General features: G+C 35.9%; 1 protein-coding gene across 17 annotated transcripts in view; it reads right to left on the bottom strand.

Moving 5' to 3' along the window:
* RALYL (RALY RNA binding protein like) overlaps positions 1-27,769 on the bottom strand; it is an 833,139-nt gene that overhangs the window by 571,897 nt on the left and 233,473 nt on the right. For 9 of the 17 annotated variants that reach the window (XM_051844575.2, XM_070075265.1, XM_070075267.1 and 6 more), the window contains one exon: positions 19,630-19,777. The exons of the other annotated variants lie outside the window; for them this stretch is intronic. In XM_051844575.2, coding sequence (XP_051700535.1) covers positions 19,630-19,743 — 114 coding nt within the window. In that variant the 5' untranslated portion in view covers positions 19,744-19,777. Of the gene's footprint in view, positions 1-19,629; positions 19,778-27,769 lie in introns of those variants that run through there. 17 annotated transcript variants of the gene reach the window in all.

Below are 27,769 nucleotides of genomic sequence, written 5' to 3'. Positions count from 1 at the left end.
TCTCTGAATCTCTCTCTCTCACTGTCCACTCTGCCTTAAAAAAAAAAAAGATACAACAACGGAGTAAAAGAACTACACACACACACACACACACACACACACATATATATATACATACCAGAATATAGATGCAAAATTCCTCAACAAAATACTAGCTAACCAAATCTAACAACACTTCAGGAACCTCATTCACCAAAACCAACTGGGATTTATCCTTAGTACTCAGGGATGGTTCAACATTCACAAATCAATAACTGTGATTCATCACATAACAAATGGAAGAATAAAAATCATATGATTAACTCAATAGATGCAGAAAAACATTTTATAAAATACAACATTCTTTCATAATAAAAACCTTAACCAAATTGGGAATGGAAGGAACTTTCCTCAACAAAATCAAGGCAATTTTATGACAAACCCACTGCCAGTATCTTACTGAATGTAGGAAAGTTGAAGCATTTCTGCTAAATCCAGAACCCAGCAAGGATGCCCATTTTCAACACTGCTTTCAATACAGTCCTGGAAGTTTTATCCAGAGCCATTATGTAAGAAAAAGAAATCAAAGGGATACAAATTGGAAAGGAAGAAATCAAATTATCTGTATTAGCAGATGTCATGATTCCATACATAGAGGAGCCACATTAAAGACACAAATATAAGAAGACACAAAAAAATAAAAAAAAAAACCTTCTATGTGTGGATTAGAAGAAATAATATCAACAAAATAGCCATATTGTTGAAAGAAAATTACAGATTCAATATGATCCCAATCAAAATACCAATGACATTCTCAGATCTAGAAAAAAACAGTGCTAAAGTTATATGGAAAACCAAGATACCTCAAATAGCTAAGGCAACCTTATACAACAAAATATGATGCATCACAATACCAGATTATAATAATTCTACATGGAAGTTCTAAAAAAAACACCCTGGTACTGGTACTGGAGCCAAACTACAGACGTAGACCAGTGGAACAGAACAGAAACTCCAGAAATAAATCCACACATCCGCAATCAATTAATCTTTGACAAAGGAGCTAAAATCAATCCCTGGAGATCAAACAGTCTCTTCAGCAAATGGTACTGGGAAAAATGGTTCTCTATCTAAAGTATGAAACAAAATCAATACCTTACACCATATACAAAAATCAACTCAAAATGGATCAAGGATCTAAATCAATATCCTGATACCATCTTGGCATTAGAGAAGAACATTGGGGATACTCTGCAAGACATTGGAATAGGCAAAGACATCTCGGAAAAGATCCCAGAATCAAAGGCAATCCAATCAAAATAGAAAAACGGGATTAGAAGAAGCTGAGAGGCTTCTGCACTGCAAGTGAAACACTCATTAAAGTGAAGAAGCAGCCAACAGACTGGGAGAAAATATTTTGAAATTATGAAACTGAAAAGATTATTATCCAGAATCTATAAATAGCTCAAGAAACTTAACAATAAAACAAACAATCCAGTTAAGAAATGGGAAAAGTACTTGAACGGCATTTTTCAAAAGAGGAAATCAAATGGCCAAGAAACACATGAAAAAATGCTCAGGATCATTAGCTATCAAGGAAAAGCAAATCAAAACCAGAATGAGGTTTCACCTCACCCCAGTTACAATGTCTCTCATACAGAAATCAACAAATAATAAATGCTGGTGAGGATGTGGGGAAAAAGGTACCCTAATCCACTTTTTGCGGAAATATAAACTAATACAGTCTTTGTGAAAGACAGTATGGAGATACCTCAGAAAGCTGAAAATAGACCTATCATGTTATAGGTCTACTGGAAATTTACCCATGGGAAATGAAATCAGTATATGAAACAGTTATCTGTACAATGGTGTTTATTGTAGCTCAATACACAATAGCTAGGGTATGGAATCAACCCAGATGGCCATCAACTGATGTATCAATAAATAAATTATGTTATATATACACTCTGGAATACCAGCCAGCCCTAAAAAAAAAATGAAATCCTTTATTTTGAAAAAAAAAAATGGATGCAACTAGAAACCAGTATACTCAGTGAAATAAGCTAGTCCCCTAAATAATAAGAACCGTTATGTTTTCACTGATCTGTGGTACCAAATAGAGTACCAAAAATGTAAAGTATAGGAATTAAATTGACATTTTGAGGTTCAATGCTTGCTTACAGCTCTTGTCTCATCTGTTGAGGAACAATGCTTTCTTTCTTCATAATATTTGTTGAACTCTCTTACTTAGTATAGGGTTAACTTTACAATCATTAAGTAAACTGAAAGTAGATCTTTGTAAAAATTAAAATTGGGAATGGGGGAGGTAGGAAGAATGATTAAAGCGTGGGTGGTAGGGAAGGTAGGATTGAACGTATCACTATGTTCCTAAATCTGTATATATGAAATACATGAATTTTGTAATACCTTAAATAAATAAAATGGTCAAGAGGAAATATGTTACAAACAGAGAACCAGTGCATTTCTTACAAAAAGACAATGTATACACAAAATGCTGCATATATATATACACACACACACACACACACATATCACACATATACACGTTAAGGTTATGTGTTATTGCCTTGGCAACTCAGTAATACACTTTTGTTAATTATCCAACAAAATCAGAAATGATTTGCACATAAGACCACAGTGCCTCCAAGGCACAGAGATTACTAATAATTCAGTCAGAACTGCAGAACTGGTGATTCCAAGCTGGTGGATTCGTGCAAGGAAAATGGTTATCAGGTTTCTGGGTTAACTAAAATGTGTCTAGAAATAGAATTCTTGCATTCTTTCTAAAACAGATACATTATATAATAGGGAAGGAAGTTTCAAATGGCCTAATTCTAATTTCAATTCTGAAGGTAAGAAATCATGTCAATTCTGAAATCCTTTCTGGAAGGCTAACCAATGAGTTGGAGGATTTTAGTCATGACAATGGATCACAATCATTGATGGACTTAAAACTTACTGGTGGCCAGTAACACTGGATTCCAGTGCTGTTGATTGGCAGTGGTCTTATTTTGTGTGTTAAGAATTCTGGAAGTTTGTCACATATATGAAGTGTGAGAATTACTGAAGAAGCAAAACATTCACCTCTTTTGTCCCATATTTCTTGGATGGTATAAATGAGTTCTGTAAGGGCTTTTCTAGATCAAGCTTTGTGAGGGAAAACTAAGCATAATCAGCAACAAGCTATGAAAATCATGGTAGCAGATGCAAACACACAGAAAAATAACAAAAATTATCATTTTCTGATATGATAATTTCATTTATAGCTATAAAATGAGATTGTTTTAAAATTTTTGTGTATCTAATTATAACATAAATGTTGATAGCTGAATCTTACATATATCTGTACATCAACTATGTTCAAAATAATTTATCTGAGAAAGAATAACAAAACAATGGAAGGTAATAAACAGAGGAGTAATAAATAAAATGCCTAGGTATGTTATATACCAATAAATTAAGCCATTTGGTCTACCACTTTTTTTATTTCACTTCACCTGCCATTACAGGAAATAAAGATATTTAGTTATTGGGAGCACAGATGTAAATAAATTTTCTCAAACCCAATTACAGATTATAAAACAGGTGAATTTTAGCATTCCTTCTCCTAGGAAATTTGTATTAGTGAAATATGGATAAGACAGAACATTGACCATGTGGAAGAGATCCAAAATGAATAAAAACAGCAAAAATGTCATTAACTTGTCTTTATTACAAAGAAAGACTGTTGATATGGAAATTTCTGTTAACATAGATGACATGGTTTTCAACAGTGAGATTTTCAACAAGCAGAAAATCTTGTCATTTATGCAATACAAGGAAAAATAAAATTTTAAATAAAAAAATATGCTAGCCAGCAAAATCTAGGCCACAAACTTAATGATGAAATTAACAATTTGATTCATGACTTAAAATAAAACACAAGAAACTGATCTTGATTACACCAAGCACTCCCTATAATAACACTCATTCTTTATGCAAATCATTTTGTAAAATGAAGATCATCTATTCATATGAAACCTCATGCATTTCTTCTTCCGTTTGAGTGAAGCATGAAGCGTAAGGTAATATTTATAACAACTTGCACTTTCACGTTTATTTTAATTGAAGATCAACTATGTTTGACAACTTTAAGTATAAGGTTTTCTACAAAGAATATAATCCAAAGAATCATTTAAAAATGAGTAAAATGATATAATTCGTTCACATGCAAAACGTAGTGAAAGATGTTGAAATTCCATCTAAATTAAGCTGTTCATCCAAAAGTGTATCTAAATATATATAATGTGGGTTTCAATATAACTGTGTCTGATGAGTAGAGAAGGTTTCTTTTCTCCATCAGTAAAAATATAGTATTCAAACTCTTTTTTCAAACTTGAGTTTCTAACATATATTTATAAACTTTATAATTATTTAAAATTAATGAAAATGTTATATGAGTCATAAACATACCCAACAGATTACAAAAACTTTAAGAAGCAAACAATGCAAGAACTTAACCACATGTTCTTAAAATGACCAGTTTTGTTTGCAACATCTAAATAAGTTTGAGAATGCATTTTAAAGAACTAGAAAAATTCAATTTCAAGATACATGTTATTATATATTCAGCCTTCTATAATTAGGCATTTATATAATTAGCATTAAAATAGTAGTGAGAAAGAAATGATAACAAATATTTATTTAGCAAAATTTTGTTTCTTCTCATATTTTCTTTTACTTTTTTTTCTTTTTCAATGAATGAATTTGCTCTCTATTTTCTACAGACTGTAGGGTTTTACTTTCACAACCTATTGGCAAGTTCAATAGTTACCGAGTAGACCTCAGATTTTCAGAGCAAAACGCTTTAATTTGAAATATATGCCCCTACTTGAGTCAAATTCCTGTACCATTAACTGATAGAGAACTGTAGTTACCTGGGTCCTTAGAGACAACATTTTTTTTCTGCACATCTAAATCTACTTTCTATCTAAGTAGCAAAGAAGCTATCTACCTAATTGCTTTTAGCATAAAAGTTATTTGAGAAAGGGTGCAGATTAGTTTATCCTTTATATAAAGGTTGAAATTAATGAAAAAAAGGAATCTATACTCATAGTTATTAAATAAGTAAAAATGAGACCTCAGTATCCCAAACATTAATATCATTTTACTATATGAAGACCATAGGGATTCACAATTCTTGTGTTATATACATGAAAAGTTCCTTAGGGGCCGGCGCCATGGCTCACTTGGTTAATCCTCCACCTGTGGCGCCAACATCCCATATGGGCGCCGGGTTCTAGTCCCAGTTGCTCCTCTTCCAGGCCAGCTCTCTGCTGTGGCCTGGGAGGGCAGTGGAGGATGGCCCAAGTGCTTGGGCTCCTGCACCCATATGGGAGACCAGGAGAAAGCACCTGGCTCCTGGCTTCGGATCGCCATAGCTCCGGCTGTAGCGGCCATTTTGGGGGTGAACCAATGGAAGGAAGACCTCTCTCTCTCACTGCTAACTCTGTCAAATTAAAAAAAAAAACAAAACTGTTTTTAAAAGTTCCTTAGGCCATAAATCATCTATTATTTTTCACTGTATGTTTCTGTGTGGGAGCAAACTGTTGAAATCCTTACTTAATGTATACTAAGCTGATCTTCTGTATATTAAGATAATCGTTATAGCATTAAATCTCAATACACAGCACATTAAGGACAGAGATCCTACATGAGGAGTAAGTGCACAGTGACTCCTGTTGTTGACTTTACCAATTGACACTCCTGTCTATGGCATCAGTAATCTCCCTATGCTCCAGTCATGAGTTTCCAAGGCTATGGAAGCCCTCTGAGTTCTCCGATTCTTATCTTGTTTAGACAAGGTCATAGTCAAAGTGGAGGTTCTCTCCTCCCTTCAGAGAAAGGTACCTCCTTCTTTGATGACCTGTTCTTTCCACTGGGATCTCACTCGCAGAGATCTTTTGCCAGAGTGTCTTGGCTTTCCATGCCTGAAATACTCTCATGGGCTTTTCAGCCAGATCCGAATGCCTTTAGGGCTGCTTCTGAGGCCAGAGTGCTATTTAGGACATCTGCCACTCTATGAGTCTGCTGAGTATCTCACTTCCCATGTTGGATCACTCTCCCCTTTATTTATTCCATCGGTTAGTGTTAGCAGGTACTAGACTTGTTTATGTGCTCCCTTTGACTCTTAGTCCTTTCATTATGATCAATTGTGAACTGAAATTGATCACTTGGAATAGTGAGATGGCATTGGTACTTGCCACCTTGATGGGATTGAATTGGAATCCCCTGGTATGTTTCTAACTCTACCATTTGAGGTTAAGTCAGCTTGAGCATGTCCCAAATTATACATCTCTTCCCTCTCTTACTCCCACTCTTATGTTTAACAGGGATCACATTTCAGTTAATTTTTAACACTTAAGAATAACTGTGTATTAATTACAGAATTAAACCAGTCATATTAAGTAGAACCGACAAAAAAACTACTAAGAGGGATAATGTATTAAGTTGTTCATTAACAGTCAGGGCTATGCTGATCAAGTCACCATTTCCCATAGTGTCCATTTCACTTCAACAGGTTTCCTTTTTGGTGTTCAGTCACCAAATGCTATAACGAGTACTCAAACAATATATTTCACTTTGTGTTTCTATGGGGGTGCAAACTGTTGAAATCTTTACTTAATGTGTACTAAACTGATCCTCTGTAAAAAAAAAAAAAAAAAAAAAGAAAGAAAGAAAAGAAAAGAAAAGAAAAGAAATTATCAACTCCCAACTTGACTCTCACTGGGATTAAACATGACAATAGTTCAGATCTGATTTCATCATCATTTAAAAAAAATCATCTATTATTTTTCACTTTATGTTTCTGTGTGGGAGCAAACTGTTGAAATCCTTACTTAATGTATACTAAGCTGATCTTCTGTATATTAAGATAATCGAAAATGAATCTTGATGTGAATGGAAGGGGAGAGGGAGTGGGAAAGGGGAGGGTAGTGGGTGGGAGTGACGGTATGTGGGGGAAGCCATTGTAATCCATAAATCGTACTTTGGAAATTTATATTCATTAAATAAAAGTTAAAAAAAAAGATAATCGAAAATGAATCTTGATGTGAATGGAAGGGGAGAGGGAGTGGGAAAGGGGAGGGTTGTGGGTGGGAGGGACGGTATGGGGGGGAAGCCATTGTAATCCATAAGTCGTACTTTGGAAATTTATATTCATTAAATAAAAGTTTTAAAAAAAAAAGTTCCTTAGGCCAATAATATCCTGCTTTCCTTAATAATGGATAATCTAGAGAATATAAGGATGATCTAAGTGAACTTTTAGATAAACAGCATAGATGGCAACTTTATTTTTATTGTCTTAAGAAAACAGGGGCTGGTGCTATGGTGTAGTAGGTTAAGTATCCGCCTGCAGCACAGGCATCCTTTAGAGGCACTAGTTATAGTCCTAGCTTTCCCATTTCTGATCTAGCTCCCTGCTAATGGCCTAGGAAAGCAGTGAAACATGGCCCTGGTGCTTGGTCCCCTGCATTCAAGTGGGAGAACCAGATGAAACTCCTGGCTCCTGGCTTCAGATCAAAAGCAGTTTTGGTTATTGTGGACACTGGGGAGTGAACCAGCTGATAGAAGATATCTCTCTGTCTCTGTCTCTCTCTGTCTCTCAAATAAGTAAGTAAATCTTAAAAAAAAAAACAAAACTAAAAACAAATTATTACATCAAGAAAATATGAAATAAAATTATATAGACCCCTTATTCATTCCTAGATTCTCAGAATTGCCATATTTCCTCATTCAATCAGATCCTCCGACCATCTTACATGATTTTATAGTTCTTAATTTAGTGTGTACTTTCATTTGGATTTCAACATATCCTTGTCTGATAAGAACGGCGAAGGTTTGTTTCCTCCATCAGAAAAAATATACTTCCAATCAAAATAATAGCTGCTTTTTCCCAACCAAATGTTTCTAAAATATATTTGTATAATACATATTTAATTTTTTCTCTAGGAAATAGGAAATATATTTTAATTGTCATACTACTCTACAACCAAACATAGTGATTAGCATTTAATAATTTTTTCATAAATATTTGCTAAGATACATAATGAATATTGAATAATGTGAAAATAATAGCTATTTTTTTTTTAGTGTTTTGCAGATGCCAGGCACTTCTATGCTCTTTACATGGTGCTAGAAAAAGTGAATTTGTACTCAAAATGAATGAATTCAGGTATCTATTGTTAATGTGTTCTTATTTAATTCTAGTCTTTTGAATCTTTGCTGAAGTTACAAAGAAGTAATCTTTACTAGTTTATAGAAAGTAGCAATCTTCAGTGCAACACCAGGGCAGTGAATGACCAGGAAAGTGTCACATCATCATTCCTCATTTTAAAATGCTATCAACTCAAATGAGAGACATTAATACACAGAATATATCATTTACTTTTTTACTAGGCCTCCAATTTTAGTTTACAAAAAAAAATTATGTTCAATAGGCCTTATCATGGCTCTTGTCCTGTAAAATTCTACAATCCCAAAGCTTAATATAAGGTAGGTTATTGCAGGAACTATTTCTTCTAGTTTGACTGAAGTCTCATTCCAATTTTTGCCATTGTTCTGGAGTAATTATTAAGAGCATCCCTTTCCCTCTCAGGAGTATCTAGTTTGGATAGTAATTTATACACATCGTAAAGAAACAGAATATATTAGTGCTAATTTTTACTTATTTATCCCATAGTATCCAGTAGACTAGTCAAATAACTTTAATATGTAATGGGTAGATATTATGAATGAGTAATTGAGAACTCAAAGAAGACATAACAATATGTTCTGATTTAATGTAATTTAGAAAGTAAAATTTTAATATTAGAATTAGTTTATGCAATATCATCCAGGATGTAGTGATGGGTGGATAGGACTTCTGATAATATTCACATATCCCTTAGGGAAATTACGCCTACATTTTTTTTTGTTTTTGTTTTTGTTTTTTTTTCTGTCATATAATCAAGTGATGATTACCCAACTACTTTTTCTGCACAAAGATGGCTATAGTTAATTATGCCACATGATAAACATCCAAGGGTGATAGAATTCTAAATACTAATTTAAAAGGTTAATAAATGACCAACAGTGTCTTATTTTTCTTTTTAACACAATAATCCTACATGTAGGATTGCTAGATTTAGCAAAACAACAACAAGAAAACAGGACTCCCAGTCAAGTTGAAACAGTTAAACACAATAGTTTTTTATTTAAAGTATGTCTCAAATATAGCATTGGTGTTCTTTATATGGAAACTTTATCCACATGACTTTCTAGTATATCCCTGGTTTTCTTGACAGATGGCTGCCAGTGTTAAAATACCAGATAATAGTTAGAAGCAAGGCCATACTTTGGTATTGCCTTAGACTGGCTTGGTGACCTTAGGTACTGTATATAACCTTGCTAAGCCTCAGAATACACACCTATAAAGTGTTGATAAAGTGATAAAGCTTTTTCAAGAATTAAGCCAGATGATGTACATGACACATGGTAGACACTGTGTCAAATCAAACTATTTTACTATTCTGATAAAAGATGTTACAAAATTCTTAGTCATTTTGCTAGTAAGAGTTTTAACAAACTGATCGCAGTTAACCAAGATTTCTGTCCTCTTCTTATCATTGGGTTTGCAACTGGATCATACTTCTCTTAATCTCTTGCAACATGGATTAATTTCCAACATGGAATGAACGCTGAAAGAGGTTTATACAGTAACAAAATAAAATGCAGTCCCATAAAATTCTTCCCAGAGTCCTCTTACAGACTTTATTCTTTTTTTTATTACGGAATATGGATGCTTCCCTCTCTCAAAGGGTCACACCCAGAAGCCCTGGCGTATCTAGATTTATCCAATATCTAGCTTTAGTAATAGTTTCTAGAGATGAGTAGTCACTGGGCAAGGCAGAGGAGGGTGAAGTCTAGGACCACGTTAAGATTCTTGCCCAGTTTCTACACGAGACTTCTAAAATTTTTGTACACTCATTAGTTGTATAAAAGAAAATTTTTGGTCACAAAACAACTCTATTTTATAATGTAATGTTAATTTACAACTGAGATCAAGTTGTAAAAGCAATATTTGAAAGAACAACATTTGTCATTATAAAAGTAACAATTAAGGAGTCCTTATTATTTGCCAAGCACTCTTATGTGTGTCACTCATGCAATGCCTGATTTCACACTCAAACTAAACCTATGCTATGCCATCATTTTCATTCCCATTCCATAGTGAAAGAAATTGCAGGATGGACACTTCAAAGATTTCATTGAAAGCCACATTGATTGTATTTTTCCTTTCCTTTAACAATTTTTAAGTATACAATATGTTATTGGTAATTGTGTGGAGCAACCGAGACTAGACTAAATTACTGGAACTGCTAGGACTAATTCTATGCATCTGATCTCCCACAATATGGCGCTGAGAGAGAGCAAACAACTTCCACACAGCTGCCTCACCAATTCAACTAACAAGCTGCAGGAGCTGATCCTGCTCCTGATTGGAGGACAGCAGCATGCTCGGCGTGTGGGCAGCATAGTACGGATTGGTGGAAGAGGACTATAAAGGAGGAGAGAGACAGCGTGCACCAGGAACATCTGAGGAACATCTGAGCAACCCCTGAGAAACCCCAGAGAGCCGGCTGGCGGTGTGCCACTCCTCTACGGAGGCGGGGGGGGGGGGGGGGGGCAGCAAACCCGGGACGGCATCGTTCCTCCACAAGTGGGGGAGCGGCAGCAAACCCGGGAAGGGCCGGGCAAAGAGAACAGCGCAGGGTCCGGTGTCGTTCCTCCGCGAGTGGGGGAGCGACACTAATTATAACCTCAATACTGTAGAATATTTGCAAAATACCTGTAAAATAAGAGCTTATATGTTTCACCAATCCAACACCTAAACAATGTATTAGCATCTGCAGTGGGTTTACTTAGGATAATGTTGGAAATCCATAATGAACTATTACAACAATAAGAAATATATAAACCAATTAAAATGATCTTAGAGAATCCAGATGCATTGTTGGTGGAACCGTAAAATAATGCAACCACTATGAAAGACAATATAAATGTACTCAAAAGTTAAAAATGGAACTACCATATAATTCAGCAATTGGAATGCTGGTTATATATACAAAAATGAAAACTATCTTAGATATAACACCCTCATGTTCATAGCATATTATTCACAGTATCCAAGAAATGAGAGCAACCTAAATGTTCATTGATGAATAAAGGTATACACAAATGTGATACATGCATACAATGATATATTATTCAGTTTTAAAAGGCGGGAAATTCTGTGACATGCTAGAACATGGATAGAGCTTTACACATTATGCTATGTGTAATATTCAGTTTCAAAAAAAGAATATATAATTCTACTTGTATGAGCTGTCTAAAGCAGTTGTATTTATAGAAATAGAAAATATAACAGTGATTGCCAAGGGCTGGTGAGAGAAAGAAATGGGTATTTAATGCATACAGTGTTTCAATTTTGCAAGAAAAAATCCCTGGAACGCTGAGGCACATTAAAGTGAACATACATAACACTACTGAACTGTACACATTAACATGATTTTTTAAATGATAAATTGTTATAATTTTCTTCCACAACTGAAACTTTAAAAAAATGATCAAGTGATCTAAATAGACATTTCTCATAGGAAGCATAAACATGGGTGTAAGCACATGAAAAGACAATCAACAGGAACATACAAATCAATCAAAAAACCACAATGAGTTATTAAACAGTACCCACTAGGATGGCTATAATCAGAAAGAATGAAAATAGTAAGTGTAGTTGAAGATATGTAGAGAGTTCAGGTGGGAATACAAAATGTTACAGTAACTTTGAAGATAATTCAGAACTGCTACAAAAATTTGAATATGGAGGTATCACATGAGCCACAAATGCCATTCTCAGGGATATCCCAAAGCAATGAAATGAAAATATATGCTTACATAAGGACTTGGACACAAATGTTTTGAGCAATGTAAGCACACACACCCACACCCACACCAACACCCACACATATGTATATAGTTAAAACAATCCAAACAGCCACTAACTGATTCACACAGGTAAACAAAATGTAGAATAGGCTACAATGGAATATTACTTGGTAATAAAGATAAATTAAGTATCAATATATATTACTACAACATGGTCAAACCTTAAGCTTGTTATGCTGTATTAAAAATGTCAGTCACACAAAAAAGATGATATATGCATGCATTTATATGAAATGTCCAGAATAGGCATCTATATAAAGACAGACCATAGATTAATGGTTGTTTAGGGCAAAAAGGTTTGAAGATATTGGACACTGAGTGTTATAATGTAGCAATGCCATTTAGGGCAATAAAAATGCCTTAAATTTGATCATGGGGTAAATGTATAATTTTGTAAAATACTACTTTTTAATCACTGATTATTATACTTAGTGGAGAATTAATCTGTTATTAAGAGGGGATTGATATTTTTGTCTTTACAAAAATTAAAGGAAAAAGAATGGCGGAGAAGGGGCTGAAGGAGGGAGAAAATGAGGGAGGGAAAAATGGTTAATTTCTCAGAACTCTATCTATGGAAATACATAGAATCTGTTCTTTTTATATTAATAAAAATTTCAAAAGAAAAAAAGAAAGAATCTGAAAGTGTGAAACCCCCACATGTCATCACAATTGCCTATCATAAAAAAGTAAATTATACATTTTGAAAGGGTAAATAGTATATGTAAATTATATCTCAATAATATTGCTTAAACAAAAGAAAAATGTGGCTGAGGACACTTCTAATACTCAAATAATAAAATAAAGATTGAAAAGTTCCTTAGTATGACGTAAGAAAATAAAAACAGGGGCTGTCGGGGCTGGCACCATGGATCACTTGGTTAATCCTCGGCCTGAGGCGCCAACATCCCATAAGGGTGCCGGGTTCTAGTCCCATTTGCTCCTCTTCCAGTCCAGTTCTCTGCTGTAGCCCAGGAGGGCAGTGGAGGATGGCCCAAGTGCTTGGGCCCTGCACCCGCATGGGAGACCAGGAGGAAGCACCTGGCTCCTGGCTTCGGATCAGCACAGCGCCAGCCATAGTGGCCATTTGGGGAGTGAACCAATGGAAGGAAGATCTTTCTCTCTGTCTATAACTCTACCTGTCAAAAAATAAATAAATAAATAAATAAATACCAACCGGGTGCTGCAACTGTGGTGCAGTAAGCTAAGCCTCTACCTGAAGGCATCCATATGGGTGCAGGTTCGAGACCTGGCTGCTCCACTTCCGATCCAGCTCTCTGCTGTGGCCTGGGAAAGCACTAGAAGATGGCCCAAGTCCTTGGGCCCCTGTACCCACGTGGGAGACCTGGAGGAAGCTCCTAGCTCCTGGCTTCGGATCGGCCCAGCTCTGGCCATTGCAGCCATTTGGGGAATGAACCAGTGGATGGAAGACCTTTCTGTCTCTCCTTCTCTCTGTCTATAACTCTGCCACTCAAATAAATAAACAAATCTTAAAAAAAAAAAAAGAATGACAACAGTTACATAAAATGATAATTCTCTATTATTTAATTAATCTATCTATCTATATATAAATCCATATATTACAGCACGGATGAGTATGCTTATCTTGAAGGAGACAGAGAAGAAAGAGAGAAACAAAAAAGTCAGCAACATCCTGTGTTGCTACGCAAGTTTTATTCTCTACTTCCTCATGTTTCAAGGTCTATTAAAATTATTCTGCCGATGTCTGCACAGGCACTCCTTTGAAGATTATATTTGAGAACCAGAGGCTTTGACAGATAATCACCCATCATCTCCTTTCAATGCCAGAGAGGACAAATTCCAGCAAATACTGAATGCATGGGGTTCTTTAATGCTTCTAGAAGTGCTGGCATTTTATTCATTTCAACATGCCTTAGACTCTTAGGCCTGTGGAAGTCAAAATGTTTCCCGATTACATAAACTTAATTTAAGTATTCAGTTTTGATGTTCTTGGGTAAGATGTTGTATGCATATGTTTGTGTAAATGGTTTATTCAAAATGGTGATATTATATCAGAAGAAAATGCCCAGAAGTGCCACCTCTTATTTTCCACTTACCCAGCACTTTCTGATTCAGAATATATTTGAATATATTTACCTAATATTATATTCCCAAATGTAATGTAGTAACCCAAGCAGAAGATGGGATTTTTTTTTCACTTATTTTGTTTGCCACTCCCACCTTCACCACCACAGATGGCTTCAAATTGCCAAAATGAATTTCCAGGTGGAGTGTTCCAATCTCAAAAGCAGAGATATAACTGAACTTCCTAAATCCTGTAAATCCACAATCTCTCTGAAAATAAGGAGTAATAAGGACCTAGATACAAACACATACACAACACTGAGATATACATGGTTAATCCTAGGAATGTATATTCAGCAATTAAACATGCACACCCTTTGTGTAGTCATTTGCAAATATTAAAAAATGCCCTGAAAACATTCTTAGAAATGTAAACATACATCCAACAATTTCTCATTTAAACAAAAGATTGTGCCTGTAATTCATAATACAATACACAACACACTTAGCTTAACTTTTTTCTTTGTTTTCTTATTTTTTAATGTTCATTTATTTATTTTCATTTTATTCAAAAAGGAGAGACAGAAAGAAATAAATCTTGCATCCTACTGGTTTACTCCTCAAAGGTCTGCATCAGTTGGAGTTGTGTAAGGCTTAGCCAGAAGCCCATAACTCAGTCTAGGACCCCCAGGTAAGTAACAGGGACCCACATGTTTTTTGTCATCTTGTGTTGCCTTCCAAGGGGTGCATGGGCAGGATGCTTAACTCAGAAGCAGAACTGGGACTTGAACTCAGGTGCCCATATGGGATGTGAGAATCACAAGAAGCATCTTACCCCTTGCATCAAATTTTCATCCCTAACAGTGTCTTTTCTTTCCTTTTTTAGTTTCAGTTATTAAAATGGCATGAAGGTATCATGCTTCTGTAATATTTAGCAAAAATCTGTTGACAATTCCCTTACATTGCTTTTACAGCTTATGCCCATTTCCAGCTTATAAATCAGGGATGAAAATGTATATATCATTAAACTAATTAAATAGAATAAATTTATTGAAAATAGTCACATAATTTTCTCTGGTTTAAATAATGCCCTACAAAAATAGTTCAGTGTATTCAAACGAACAATTTTACTCTCTTACTAAAACATTAAAATCAAGTCATTTCTAAAATGTAACTCAAGAAAAATATGGATTATTCTGAGATGTTAAAAATCTGAAAATGCATGTAGTTACCAGAATTCTTAGAAACAATGTTGACACTAGGGGCTGGTGATATGACGTAGTAGGCTGGATCTCCACCTGTGATGCCAATTCATGTCCCGGCTGCTCCTCTTCTGATCCAGTTCTCTACTAATGGCTTGGTAATGCAGTGGAAGATGGCCCAAATGTTTGGGCTCCTGCACTCATGTGGGAGACCTGGAAGAAGCTCTTGGCTCCTGACTTCGGATTGGCCCAGCTCCAGCCATTGCAGCCATTTGTGGACTGAACCAGTGGATGGAAGACCTTTCTGCCTCTCCCTCTCTCTCTGAAACTCTGCCTCTCAAATAAATAAATAAAATCTGTAAAAAATAATAGTGTTGACATTTTAATGTGGGGGTGAGGTAAGGGGTGGTTTAATAATGTCCTTATCAGCTAGGAGACAAGAACTCAGCACACATCTCCCACATGGGTAGGCAGCAATTCAACTACTTGTGCCATCACCTGCTACCTCAGAGTGTACATTGGCAAGTATCTGAAATCAGGAGCCAAAGCTGGAAATGGAATCTAGGCTTTCTGATTTGGGATACAAGCATCTAAATTGCTGGGACATACTTTCTCTTCAAACTACAATCATCAGGCTGCAGGAAAGGGTGAATTTCTTTATTGGGTTTGGACGAGGACAGTGAGCCAATTAATGGGTAGTTGATCATATATTTAAATTTTTCATTTAAAGAAACTCTAAGGGGTGGGCACTTGCTGCATTGAGATAGATTCCACTGGGACACCCGCATCCCATATGGAATGTCTGGATTCAAGTCCTGGCTCAACTCCTGCTTTTATAACTTCTCAGCTTCAGCCTGGCCCAGCCCCAGCTGTTGCAGGTATTAAGGGAGTGAACTAGCACATGGGGGATGCAAGAAGGAGATATTTCTCTACACCCCTCCCCCACTGCTCTCTCTCACTTTCTCTCTGCTTCTCAGGTAATGAAATTAAAAAAAGAGAATTTACTTACATAAAAAATAAATTCTGAAGACTACATGTATTTCTAGAAGGTCTTTATTACCAATAGGTAGTTTATATATTTGAATTTAAGTCATGGATTCAAGACACATTCAACAAGAAAGGGTAATAAACACCAAATTATACTTTATATAGTGCTCTCAGTGCGGATTTGATAATGAATTAACCACACATGAATTAAGTTTGGTTGAGCTCTTACGCATGTTTCTTAGGTAGCATGTTTACCATGGTTATGTTTTTATGCATAAAGATGATGTTCTATCATTTCATTATTATTACATATTGCTCTATAGGAACAACAATTTAATTTAAATAAAACTAAAGCTGTACATCTTAACAACTTACAAGGTTTTTTACAAACCTGATACAGATAGCAGAAATAGAAAAGCCAGCTACATTTGTCTCAGATTGCTATTTCCTTTGGAGATTATTCAAGCTTACACTCAAGAGAAAGATTACATAAGGGCCATCAGAAAGTAGAAAGATTTCTGAGATTAGAGTAAAATGAGAGGTTTACGAGTGATTTCATAAAGGAGATGAGATCTGAGCTAAGCCTTAAAGAACAAACAGGATTTGGACAGGGTAACTGGAGAGGTGCTTAACGCAGGGAGACTGTGAGCAAACCAAGAAAGTATAAGTTCTGATCAGAAAAAGAATTTATTTACTACCGTGCTTTTCAGACTGCAGGGTCATATCCCATTACATAAGTATCTCTCCAAAAGAGTGCTATTTTCTCATGTACAGAAGAATGTATGACACATCCCTGATCTTGGGCAACTAAATACTAATAGCAAGGCCCCTTCATTCCTTTAATTATGGAGAAAAGCCAAAATGTCCTTGTTTATTTCTGAATGCCTCCTTGTAGTGAGTAAACCTTCCTCAAACTGAGAGTCAAGAACCCAAAAGAATTAGTTTTCAAAAGAAGGTAATAGAATAGGAAAAAAAAAAGAAAGAATAAAAGAAAGTGCACATGCATTATCCAAAAAGATATAACCAGGAAATGAGGGGTCCTATCTTAACTAAATGTAACCTATTGAATTTTAGAACAGAGAGACATGTGACAAGTATAGTCTTAGTGACTTTCAAACCATATATTTTATCAGCATATCCACTGGGAAAAAAGCTTATAAATGATACACCCAGCTTTATGAAAACTAAAGACCAGAGAACTTACGTGACTTCACAAATTACTGACATTGTTATAACTGAAATGAGGAGATATACTAGAAATTCAGAGATGGGAAGACAATGAGATATATCCATAAAAGCTGTGCTCATTCCAAATGCAGTTCCTTTCTGAATAATCATGTATAGGACAACTATTTTCCTACATTTCTCGGTTAGTTTATACCTAGACAGATTTCAAGACCTAAAGAAACATAGGGTACTTACACAGCTTTCCTCAGAGGATTTGAACATTTCACTTTTTACACTTTTAAATTTTTATGTACAACATGAACATGCACTTCAACCCAAGTCCCTTAGATATGACCCATGTCTTCATTGAAGCATGGCAAACATAATCACCTACAAAATATATTTCCTGTTTCAGAAATATGGCTTCAGCTCCCTTCCCTACGAGCAATCATCTCATATTCATGACATAAGACAGCTAGTGCTGCAGGCGAGATTTCCATTTATGTGTCACCCTCAGAACTCAGTTTTTCCCTTCGTTTTGGAGTCTGAACATTTCTCTGATTCCAATATCTCCTCCTGGCTCAGTAGAGAAGTTCCTTCTTCCCTCCTCAGATCAAGTAAACCACATGACTGGGATAATTGGTAAGCTTTTGCCATGAAAAGGGTAATAGGACCTTGTGACACAACGTAATTACAATGTAATTCTGTTCTCTGCAGGTTTACATTCCCTGATAAAACTTCATTAAGTCTGAAATGAATAAAGAAATAGTTATACATATAAATGAGTGCTGGATCTGAGTTAAAAACCAAAGAGTTGAAAGCTGAATATATTCCACAAATATATATTTGTTGCCCAGTGTGTAGCTTAAACTCAATGCACTTAAATTGGCCCTGGCTTCCAGTATCTACCACTCCAGGTTGCATTATACGGGGCTCATTCATAAGTCTATGTTGTTAGATGTGTCCCAGGTTTTCACTCTCTAGCAGATAGTACTGAAGACCATGGACTTTGATGTGCTGCAGGCTGAGTTTGAGACTGTCTTCTCCAACAATTTTCTAGCTATAAAATGAGGATACTAAAAGAAACTATTGCATAAAGTTTGTGGGCATTCACTTAGATAAAGCATGTGAAGTATTACAGCAATGCTGTGTCATATATTAATTAATAAACATTAGTTCTTATTATTCCTTAGTAAATGAAATCCCCAGTAATAACATAATTGTGTCAGAGTAGGAGATAGGACTAGAAGGCTTTGACTAAAAGTAGGACCACATGGGCATAATTTCACAAACATAATTTTATGTAGGCTGTTTTAATAGAAACTGATATTAGGGAAGTGAATTTTAGCAGATGACAGAACTATAATAAGATTTCTTTGGATTGGTTTTTAAATGTGCTACATTGCACTGAACTCATTCTGCCCATTAGTTCCAAAGTAATATAGTTTTCAACCACATGTTCCATATATAATTTTTTTCAGGCATGTGACTCCATGAACTGTTTAGTGAGTTCAAATGAAAACACAGAATCTAAGGGAGAGGTGACTTCTGTGAAATAAGAAAGTGCTCTTTGAATTTCATAAAAATGAAACATTTCTTAGACCCTCTTAGCTTTCATAGATTGTTGAAATAAGAACTCAAAATTCATAATCGCACGTTACTTAGGAAATCCTACTGGCTGAAACAGTTTGTTGTTTGGTATATGTTATCTGAAAAATAATGGGGATTCATAATGCACTGGCCAGGTTAAATTTTTTTAAATGGAAACTTTACCTTGTAAAATCAAAAATAGTTCTGTTAACTGAGAAGTGGATTAGAATGTTCAAAGTGCTTGGGGACTGAGCTCTCTATAAAGTCTGATTTATACTGCAGACATCATAATGCCTACCTACTTCAGAATGACAAATAGTGCCAGGCTGGAGGCACAACGGCAGCCCCAGAGCGTTCACAGCAAATGTCTTCCATCTTAATAGCTGAGTCTGTGTCACTCTGTACACTTAAAATTCTGAGCATTTAACACTTCTTGTTGCATCTAAATCCAGATACAAAAACCTTCCAATCAAACTATTTACCTCAACCAAAACCTGTCTTGAATAATTCATAAGGAAGGAGAAACGAGAGCAGTCTAAAAAGCCAAAGAGAGTTTTAATGAACCCTGGAGTTTCAAAAATAATGGCACAGAAGCTATTGCAGATCTTCTCCTTACCCAATAAGCAGGAGCACTGGTCTCTCTTAACATTAATACTCGTAGGAAACTGAGGAGCAGCACGGAGTTCAGCTCTCTGTCATCTGTGATTGATAGGCGAGCTGCATCACACATTGCCAGGAGATGCTCCTTTCTGAATGTGTGACACCTGAAGAAACATCAAAGCCATCACATGCAAATGTCTTAATCTTATTTTGTTTCCTAAAATTCCAGGGATATCTGGAGATTCAGTAAAAAAGAAACTTGACGATCAATATATGTTGCAGCTCTGACCTAGATTATAATATCACCTGCTTTTTCGTGCCTTGGCTATCCTCTAAGTTTAGTTGAAATAATGGGCAGAGTTCATTACCACTCAAGTGTATATGAAGTTTTCCCTCTCTGCTCTCACAGATAACCAACTCTGCAGAATTTGTCTGGGGAGAAAATTCATGATTTTTATTAAATTTCCACAATGGAAGCCATTTTACAGAGCTATTCCTGGAAAGGTAGGTACTAGTTTTCTTTTCTTTCTATAACAAATTGCCATCAATTTAAAAGACTTTTGAACAACACAGATTTTTCTTCAGTTTTGCAGATCAGAAATTTCAAATGGGTCTTACTAGGCTAAAACTGAGGTATGGGCACTGTTGTGTTGTATCTGGTGAATCCAGAGGAGATTCCCTTGCTTGGTCTTTTCTAAGTTCTGGGTGATGCTCCTGGTCCTTAGTTGGTATCCTCCCTCCAGTTTCTTTTCTTCCTTTTTTTAAAAGATTTTATTTATTTATTTATTTGACAGGTAGAGTAACAGTGAGAGAAAGAAAGAGAGAGAGGTCTTCCTTCCGTTGGCTCACTCCCCAAATGGCTGCAATGGATGGAACTACGTCGATCTGAAGCCAGGAGCCAGGTGCTTCTTCCTGGTCTCCCATGCTGGTGCAGGGGCCCAAGCTCTTGGGCCATCCTCCACTGCACTCCCGGGCCACAGCAGAGAGCTGGACTGGAAGAGGAGCAGCCGGTACTAGAACTGGCACCCATATGGGATGTCGGCACCATGGGCGGAGGATTAACCTAGTGTGCCAAGGGGCTGGCCCCATTCCCTCCATTTTCTTTTTTTGTTTGGTTTTTGTTTGTTTGTTTGTTTGACAGGCAGAGTTAGACAGTGATTGATAGAGAGAGAGAGAGAGAGAGAGAGAGAGAGAGAGAGGTCTTCCTTCTGTTGGTTCACCCCCCAAATGGCTGCTACGGCCGGTACACTGAGCCAATCCGAAGCCAGGAGCCAGGTGCTTCCTCCTGGTCTCCCATGCAGATGCAGGGCCCAAGCACTGCCTTCCCAGGCCACAGCAGAGAGCTGGACTGGAAGAGGAGCAACCGAGACAGAACCTGGAGCCCCAACTGGGACTAGAACCCAGGGTACCGGCGCTGCAGGTGGAGGATTAGCTCAGTGAGCCACAGCGCTGGCCCTCTCCATTTTCAAAGCATGTCATTCCACCCTCTGACTTGTCAAAATTATTTAAATTTTTACTTGAAAGAGAAAGAAGAGAGAGAAGGAGAGAGAGAGAGAGAGAGAGAGAGAGAGAGAGAGAGAGAATTTTCTATATATTAGCTTAACTGCCCATATGCCCTTAACACCAGGGCTCGGCCAAGATGAAGCTGGCGGTACAGAACTCCATCCTCATTTCCCACATGGGTGGCAGGGATCCAAGTCCTTGAGCCGTAGCCTTCTGCTTCCCAGAGTGCTCATTAGCTGGAAGCTGGAAGCTGAAGGAGAATAGTAAGGACTTGAACCAGGTGCTCAGATATGGGAGGTGGGCATTACAAGTGATGATATAACAACTACACCACGTGCACCTGCTCCCAGCCTCTGCTGTTGTGGTCTCATTTCTTCTGCCTTTGATCGTCGTGCTTGTCTTGTATAATTATGATTATATTGGGTCCATCTGGGTAATCCAAGATTGTTTTACCTTCTTAAGGTCCTTAATTACATCAGCAAACTTTCTATTTGTCAGAAAAGGTAAGCTATTTACAGACTCCAGGATTTGGAAGTGAATATGTTTGGGGACATTATTCAATCCATAATAGGAGCATAATAATCAACTTAGTTGCTTAATAGAAATATTTATAGATTAGATATTAAGCTATATATGGCTTGATTTTAAAACACAGAAGATAATCTCAATAATTTCAGTGTGAATATATTTTTAAATAAATATTTTATAAAACTGTATTTTACAAAACTTTTTATAGAAAGCTTTTATGTAATAAATATACATTTTGTAGGTACAAGTTTTGGATTATAATGGTTCTTCGCCCATACCCACCCTCCGACCTCAAACCGTCCTACCTCCTACTCCTTCTCCCATACCATCCTTCATTAAGATTGTTTTAATTATCTTTATATACAGAACATCAACTGTATAGTACGTAAAGATTTCAACAGTTTGCACCCACACAGACACACAACATAGAAAGTACTGTTTGAAGACTAGTTTAACCATCAGTTCTCATAGTAGAACACATTAAGGACAGAGATCCTATATGGGGAGCAAGTGCACAGTGACTCCTGTTATTCATTTAACAATGACACTCTTACTTATGACGTCAGTGCTCACCCAAGGTTCTTGTCATGAGCTGCCCAGGCTATGGAAGTTTCTTGAGTCCACAGACTCCGACATTATTTAGACATGGCCATAATCAAAGTGGAAATTCTCTCCTCCCTTCAGAGAAAGGTACCTCCTTCATTGATGGCCCCATCTTTCCACCTGGATCTCACTCACAGAGCTTTCATGTAGGCCATTTTTTTGCCACAGTTTCTTGGCTTTCCATGCCTGACATTCTCTCATGGGCTTTTTAGCCAGATTCAAATTCCTTAAGGGCTGATTCTTAAGCCTGAGTGCTGTTTAGGGCATTTGTCATTCTATGAGTGTGCTGTGTTGCCTGCTTCCCATGTTGGATCATTCTCTCCTTTTTAATTCTATCTATTATTATTAGCAGAGACGTGGGCCTATTTATGTGATCCCTTTGACACTTATTTCTATGTTTATGATAAGTTATGAACTTAAACTGATCACTTTAACTAGTAAGATGGCATTGGTATCTGCCAGCTTAATGGGATTTGGAGTCCTATGGAAAATTTTTAGCTTTATCCTTAGGGGTAAGTCCGAGGGAACATGTGCCAAACTGTACATCTCCTCCCTCTCTTTAAAACTTACTAGAAAACATTTAAAATATGTAAGTTTACGAGTTGCTAATTTCTGTCAACTAACAATAATGGAACATTTCAAATACTGGTAAGACCAAAATATCTGTATCAAACCAATAATCATTTAATTAACACTCATTAAAACTTAAAAAAAGTAAAACTTAGTAATGTGTTATCTTCTTTAAAGAATTTGCAAGTGTGTTTGTGTATGTGTATTTATCTTTCCCCTTTTGGTCTGCTTGCTTAGAACATAAATAAGTTACTTTTTAATGTTTATTGAATAAATGCATGAGTGAATGGATAAACCTATTTTTGGGGTGGGAATCTGGCCCATCAGACTCCTATCCTGCATGCTATATTGGAGTACTTGGGTTCAATTCCTGGCCCTGGTCCCAATTTCTGCCTCTGAGTCTGAGTTAGCCTCTGGTTAATACACAAACAGGGAGACAGCAGATGATGGCTAAATACTTGGATCTCTGTACCCACATGGGAGATCCAAACTAAGTTCCTGGCTCCAAGCTTTGATGTGGACTAGCTGTGACTATTGCAAGCATCTAGGGAATGAACCAACATATGAGAGCTAGCTTGCTCTCTCTGTCTCTTAAATACATTAAAAAAGCTATTTCAGGTGTCTAATTTCTGTAACTCTTCCAGATTTTTTAAAAGCATAGCAACATTGCTGGCTTACAATTAAAAGCAGACTTAATAATCAATACACTCTTAGGAACTATATATATAATTTCTTGTCAAATTTCATTTCAAATACATATCACTAATTTTTAAAGAAGTCCATAATAAAATGGGTCAATCACATGAAGGGAAATTTTTCAAATAAAATGAACCATAGAAATAATTCTTACCTGAAATTAGTTCAAATGTATCTCAATTGGAACCCAATATATATATTTGTATATGACAAACTCATACATGTTTCCAACAACTTACTATGTTTGTAAATAGTTAATATAACTTTTGCATGTCATTTTCAGAGAATAAGAGAAGTATTTAACTCATAATTAATCTATGTAGACAAAACAGTGGTTTAAGGAAGGAATGTATTTAAGAGTCTTAAAAATCACATTGAATTTTAAAGCTGTTTAAAAAATTTCAAATTAAGCTATGACCATATTAAGAATTGCATTATTATCCTAGATGAAAGAGCAGTTTAGCAAGAGACCTATTAATGAAGTTTAAGATACTTAAATTATTTTTCTGGGAAAAGAAGTATGGAGTAACTTTGTTGTAGATATATTTAGTTTGCAATATTTTACTCTCAATATTTCTCACTCTATAAATTTTCACCAAAATAGTTTTATTTCACCATTTATTTCAAGAAGGAAAAGTATGTATTTAAATAAAATACCTATTCTCAAATGAATGTTCTCTGTTACTAGATTCTACCTACTGATGCCATGTGCATGTTAAAATTAGTGATGCTTTTAACAGATTTTGGTGATCATGTTAACATATAGAATGTGCTAAATGTCATTTCTGAGAAAACTAGTAAAATGTCAATGTTTTGAATTTCTATTCTAATCTGAAGGTATGTGTAGATACTTATGCTGAATTAAGTCATTTATAATTTATGTTCAAGATTTTTTAAATTTTATCACAGAAATCCTAAAATATTTTAACTCAAAATTCTAAAGCATTAAAAATAACTTAAAATACATAGAACATTATTATTATTATTATTATTTTACTGGAAATAGAGTAGTGATAGGACACATTGGGATTGTAGTAGAAATATAGCATCCTGAAAGTGTCACCAAACACAGAAAAATAGAAACCCTACATATACTATATACACTTACAAGGTATGTTACTCAGGATTTTTTTTTAACATAATCAAATGCTAATATCCTAATTAAAATGGTTTTACGATAACTTTGTAAAAAATACATTAAGTTCCAATGGTGGTTTTCTGAGCATTGGGGTTGAGTTTTATTTCTTCTTTATATCTTTGTTGTTTCTAAATGTTTTACCAGGAATGTGTTCATGTTAACAGCAGACATAAGAAATATTGATCTTTCCATTAAAAATATGTTTAATCTTTAAGCCAAAATAAATAAATGAACTAGTTATGTTTGTTTCTAATTAGAAAAATAGAATTTTCTATTCTATTCTTCTGTGAATTTGTAAGAATTTCTCATTTGGGAAATCTATTTGGACCTGATTTTATGTTTTTTTTTATTTTTTTTATGGCAATCCATTGCAAATAATGCTGAATTTTAAAAGACAGTGTATCTTATTAATAACCAATTGATCATGTATAGTGTATAGTAAAATATTTATAAATTCATCTTTGATATGTAAAGATGTAATTGTTACTTTGCATACTGGCAACTGAGAGAAAAAAAATATTGGGGGCAGTAGGTGAAGTTTGGGATGTACACATCTGTTTTTTTTCCCCAAGAAACCTTTTACTTAAGGTATACATTCTTGCACTTCATAAATAAAAATTTAGGAACACAGTGATTCTTCCCACTCCCATTCCTATCCTTCCTCTTCCTCCCTCTCCTAGTCCCATTCTTATTTTTTACTAAGATCTCTTTGCAATTAACTTTATATATGTAAGATTAACCCTATAGTAAGTAAAGAGGTCAACGAATAGTATACATAAAAAAAAAAAAAAAAAAAAAAAACAAAACAAAACAAAAAAAACTGTTCCTCAACAGCCAAGACAAGGGCTGTTCAATGTCATTGCATTTCAAAGTGTCAATTTCACTTCTATAGATTACCTCTTAGGTATTCTATTAGTTACCATAGATTAAGGAGAACATATGGTATTTGTCCTTTTGAGACATCTCTTATCAGAATGTAGGAACAAGTCATGGCTACTCGGCTTCTGACCCAGCTCCCTGTTAATGCATTCTGGGAGGCAGCAGATAATAAATCAAGTGTTGGCCTCTGATAGCCACATGGGAGACCTGAATGGCGCTCCATGCTTTTGCCATCAGCTGTTGCAGGCATCTGGGGAGATGGAAGCTCGCTCTCTCCCTCTCTCCCCCCAGCCTGTGTGTGTGTGTGTGTGTGTGTACGTCTGTTGTTCTGTCTTTTAAGTGCAAGAAAAAGCAAACATTTACAAAAAAAGGAAAAAAAATCCGAGTAAGCCATTAAATATTAACCGTGACATGTCCTACTCAACTGTTATGAGATATTTCTTTCATAATAGGAATAAATTCCAATTCAACTTTAAGAATTCCACTCAGGCTTATATTGAGTATTGATTTTTACTGTATGTATCCTGCTATTTTGCTACATCACTGGACTTAGGGTAAATGAAAAACAGATCAAGAAAGCCATGAGGTACCAAAAGTATTCTTGTTTTCAGCCTCACGATTGTTTTGACAAATCTGGAAGTAACCCAAGAGTTTAATAATACCTAACCTCCCCCAGATCACTTGTAAACTATCATTTTCAAGATCAAGAACCATTCATAACACTTTATTACTTAAAAATTAAGTACTTAAAATTACTCGATATAGGGATAGCCACACTATTGAAACTAACCCTGATCCTTTCTACAATACCTGAAATTTATAATTCATGTTTATGTGATGACTCAGAGACACATACATTATAATCAAACAAACATGTCAAGCAGAGAGTAACTTACAGGCATGAAAAAAATGTTATATAAGGAACATCGGTAGAAACAGTAGAGGCCTAGAGTGTGCCAGGGAAGGAACAAAAAGAAGGAAACAGTGTGCTGTTCAGAATGAGGAGGGATGAGCATATGAAACTGAATGTTTGATTCTTAAGTCCCTAGTTTTTCATCTAAGTTTAATAGGAAGACTTTTCAGAGAATTCGATTTCAAGTCAGGAATAATATTTAAACAAACAGAACCAATGATAATTTAACTATGTAAATGCTTACTATTTGCTAGATTCATGCTCTGAGCTGCATATTCATTATCACACTTGATCTTAGCCAAAAGGCTGAGAAGCGATTGTACATTCATTATTGTGTTCCATTTTTAGAATGACTTTATTAGGTGGACATCATTTCATTGTGAGGAATGTATGCTTTATGACTTTAATATAGTCTCAGCTATGTGGATATTAAGTGGTAGACATGGAACTTAAAGAAAAAAGTCTGGTTATAAAGCTCCTACTTTTCCACACTATTCTGTAAGGTAGAAAACATTAAAACACTAAAACACTTGCTGGATGATCTTTTTCTTTTTCTTTTTTTTTTTGATGGAGTAAGTCTGAAGATTTGGTGAATCAACTAGACTTCCTATGGAGGCAGCCTTTAAAATGCCTGCCACAGATTCCTCCCTTCCTGGTATTGATGTCCTTGTTATTTCCCTTCTCTAACTTGCTTATAACCAACAGCACAAGGCAAAGTTGAGACTACGTGATTTCTGGGATTGCATTTAAAAGTCCATGAGGGGCCGGCACTGTGGCATAGCAGGTAGAGCCACCTCCTGCAGTGTTGGCATTCCATATGGGCGCCGGTTCTAGTCCCAGCTGCTCCACTTCCAATCCAGCTCTCTGCTATGGCCTGGGAAAGCAATAGAAGATGGCCCAAGTCCTTGGGCCCCTGCACCCATGTAGGAGACCCAGAAGAAACTCCTGGCTCCTGGCTTCAGATCAGCTCAGCTCCAGCCATTGCGGCCAATTGGAGGGGGAACCAGCAGACGGAAGACCTCTTTCTCTCTCTCTGCTTCTCCTACTCTCTCTGTGTAACTTTAACTTTCAAGTAAATAAATAAATATTTAAAAAAAAAAAAAAGACCATGAGTTCATTTCCTGGCTAACACTCTCCAGCACCTTCCTGGCTCTGATAAAGGGGCCATGTTTGGGAAGGGTGACATGCAGGATTGGAGAGATCAGCTTCTGGTCAACAGCCAGCAAGGGAGTGGAGGCCCTGGGTCAATAGTACTTTAGGTAATGAATTCTCCAAACAACTTTGTAGCTGAGCTTGGAAACAGATTTTTTTACCAGAGGAGCTTTC

Source organism: Oryctolagus cuniculus, chromosome 6 (assembly GCF_964237555.1).
Source record: "Oryctolagus cuniculus chromosome 6, mOryCun1.1, whole genome shotgun sequence".
NCBI classification, from domain to species: domain Eukaryota; kingdom Metazoa; phylum Chordata; class Mammalia; order Lagomorpha; family Leporidae; genus Oryctolagus; species Oryctolagus cuniculus.
Note: the sequence above shows the minus strand (reverse complement) of the source record. Positions and strands in the feature narration are given on the sequence as shown.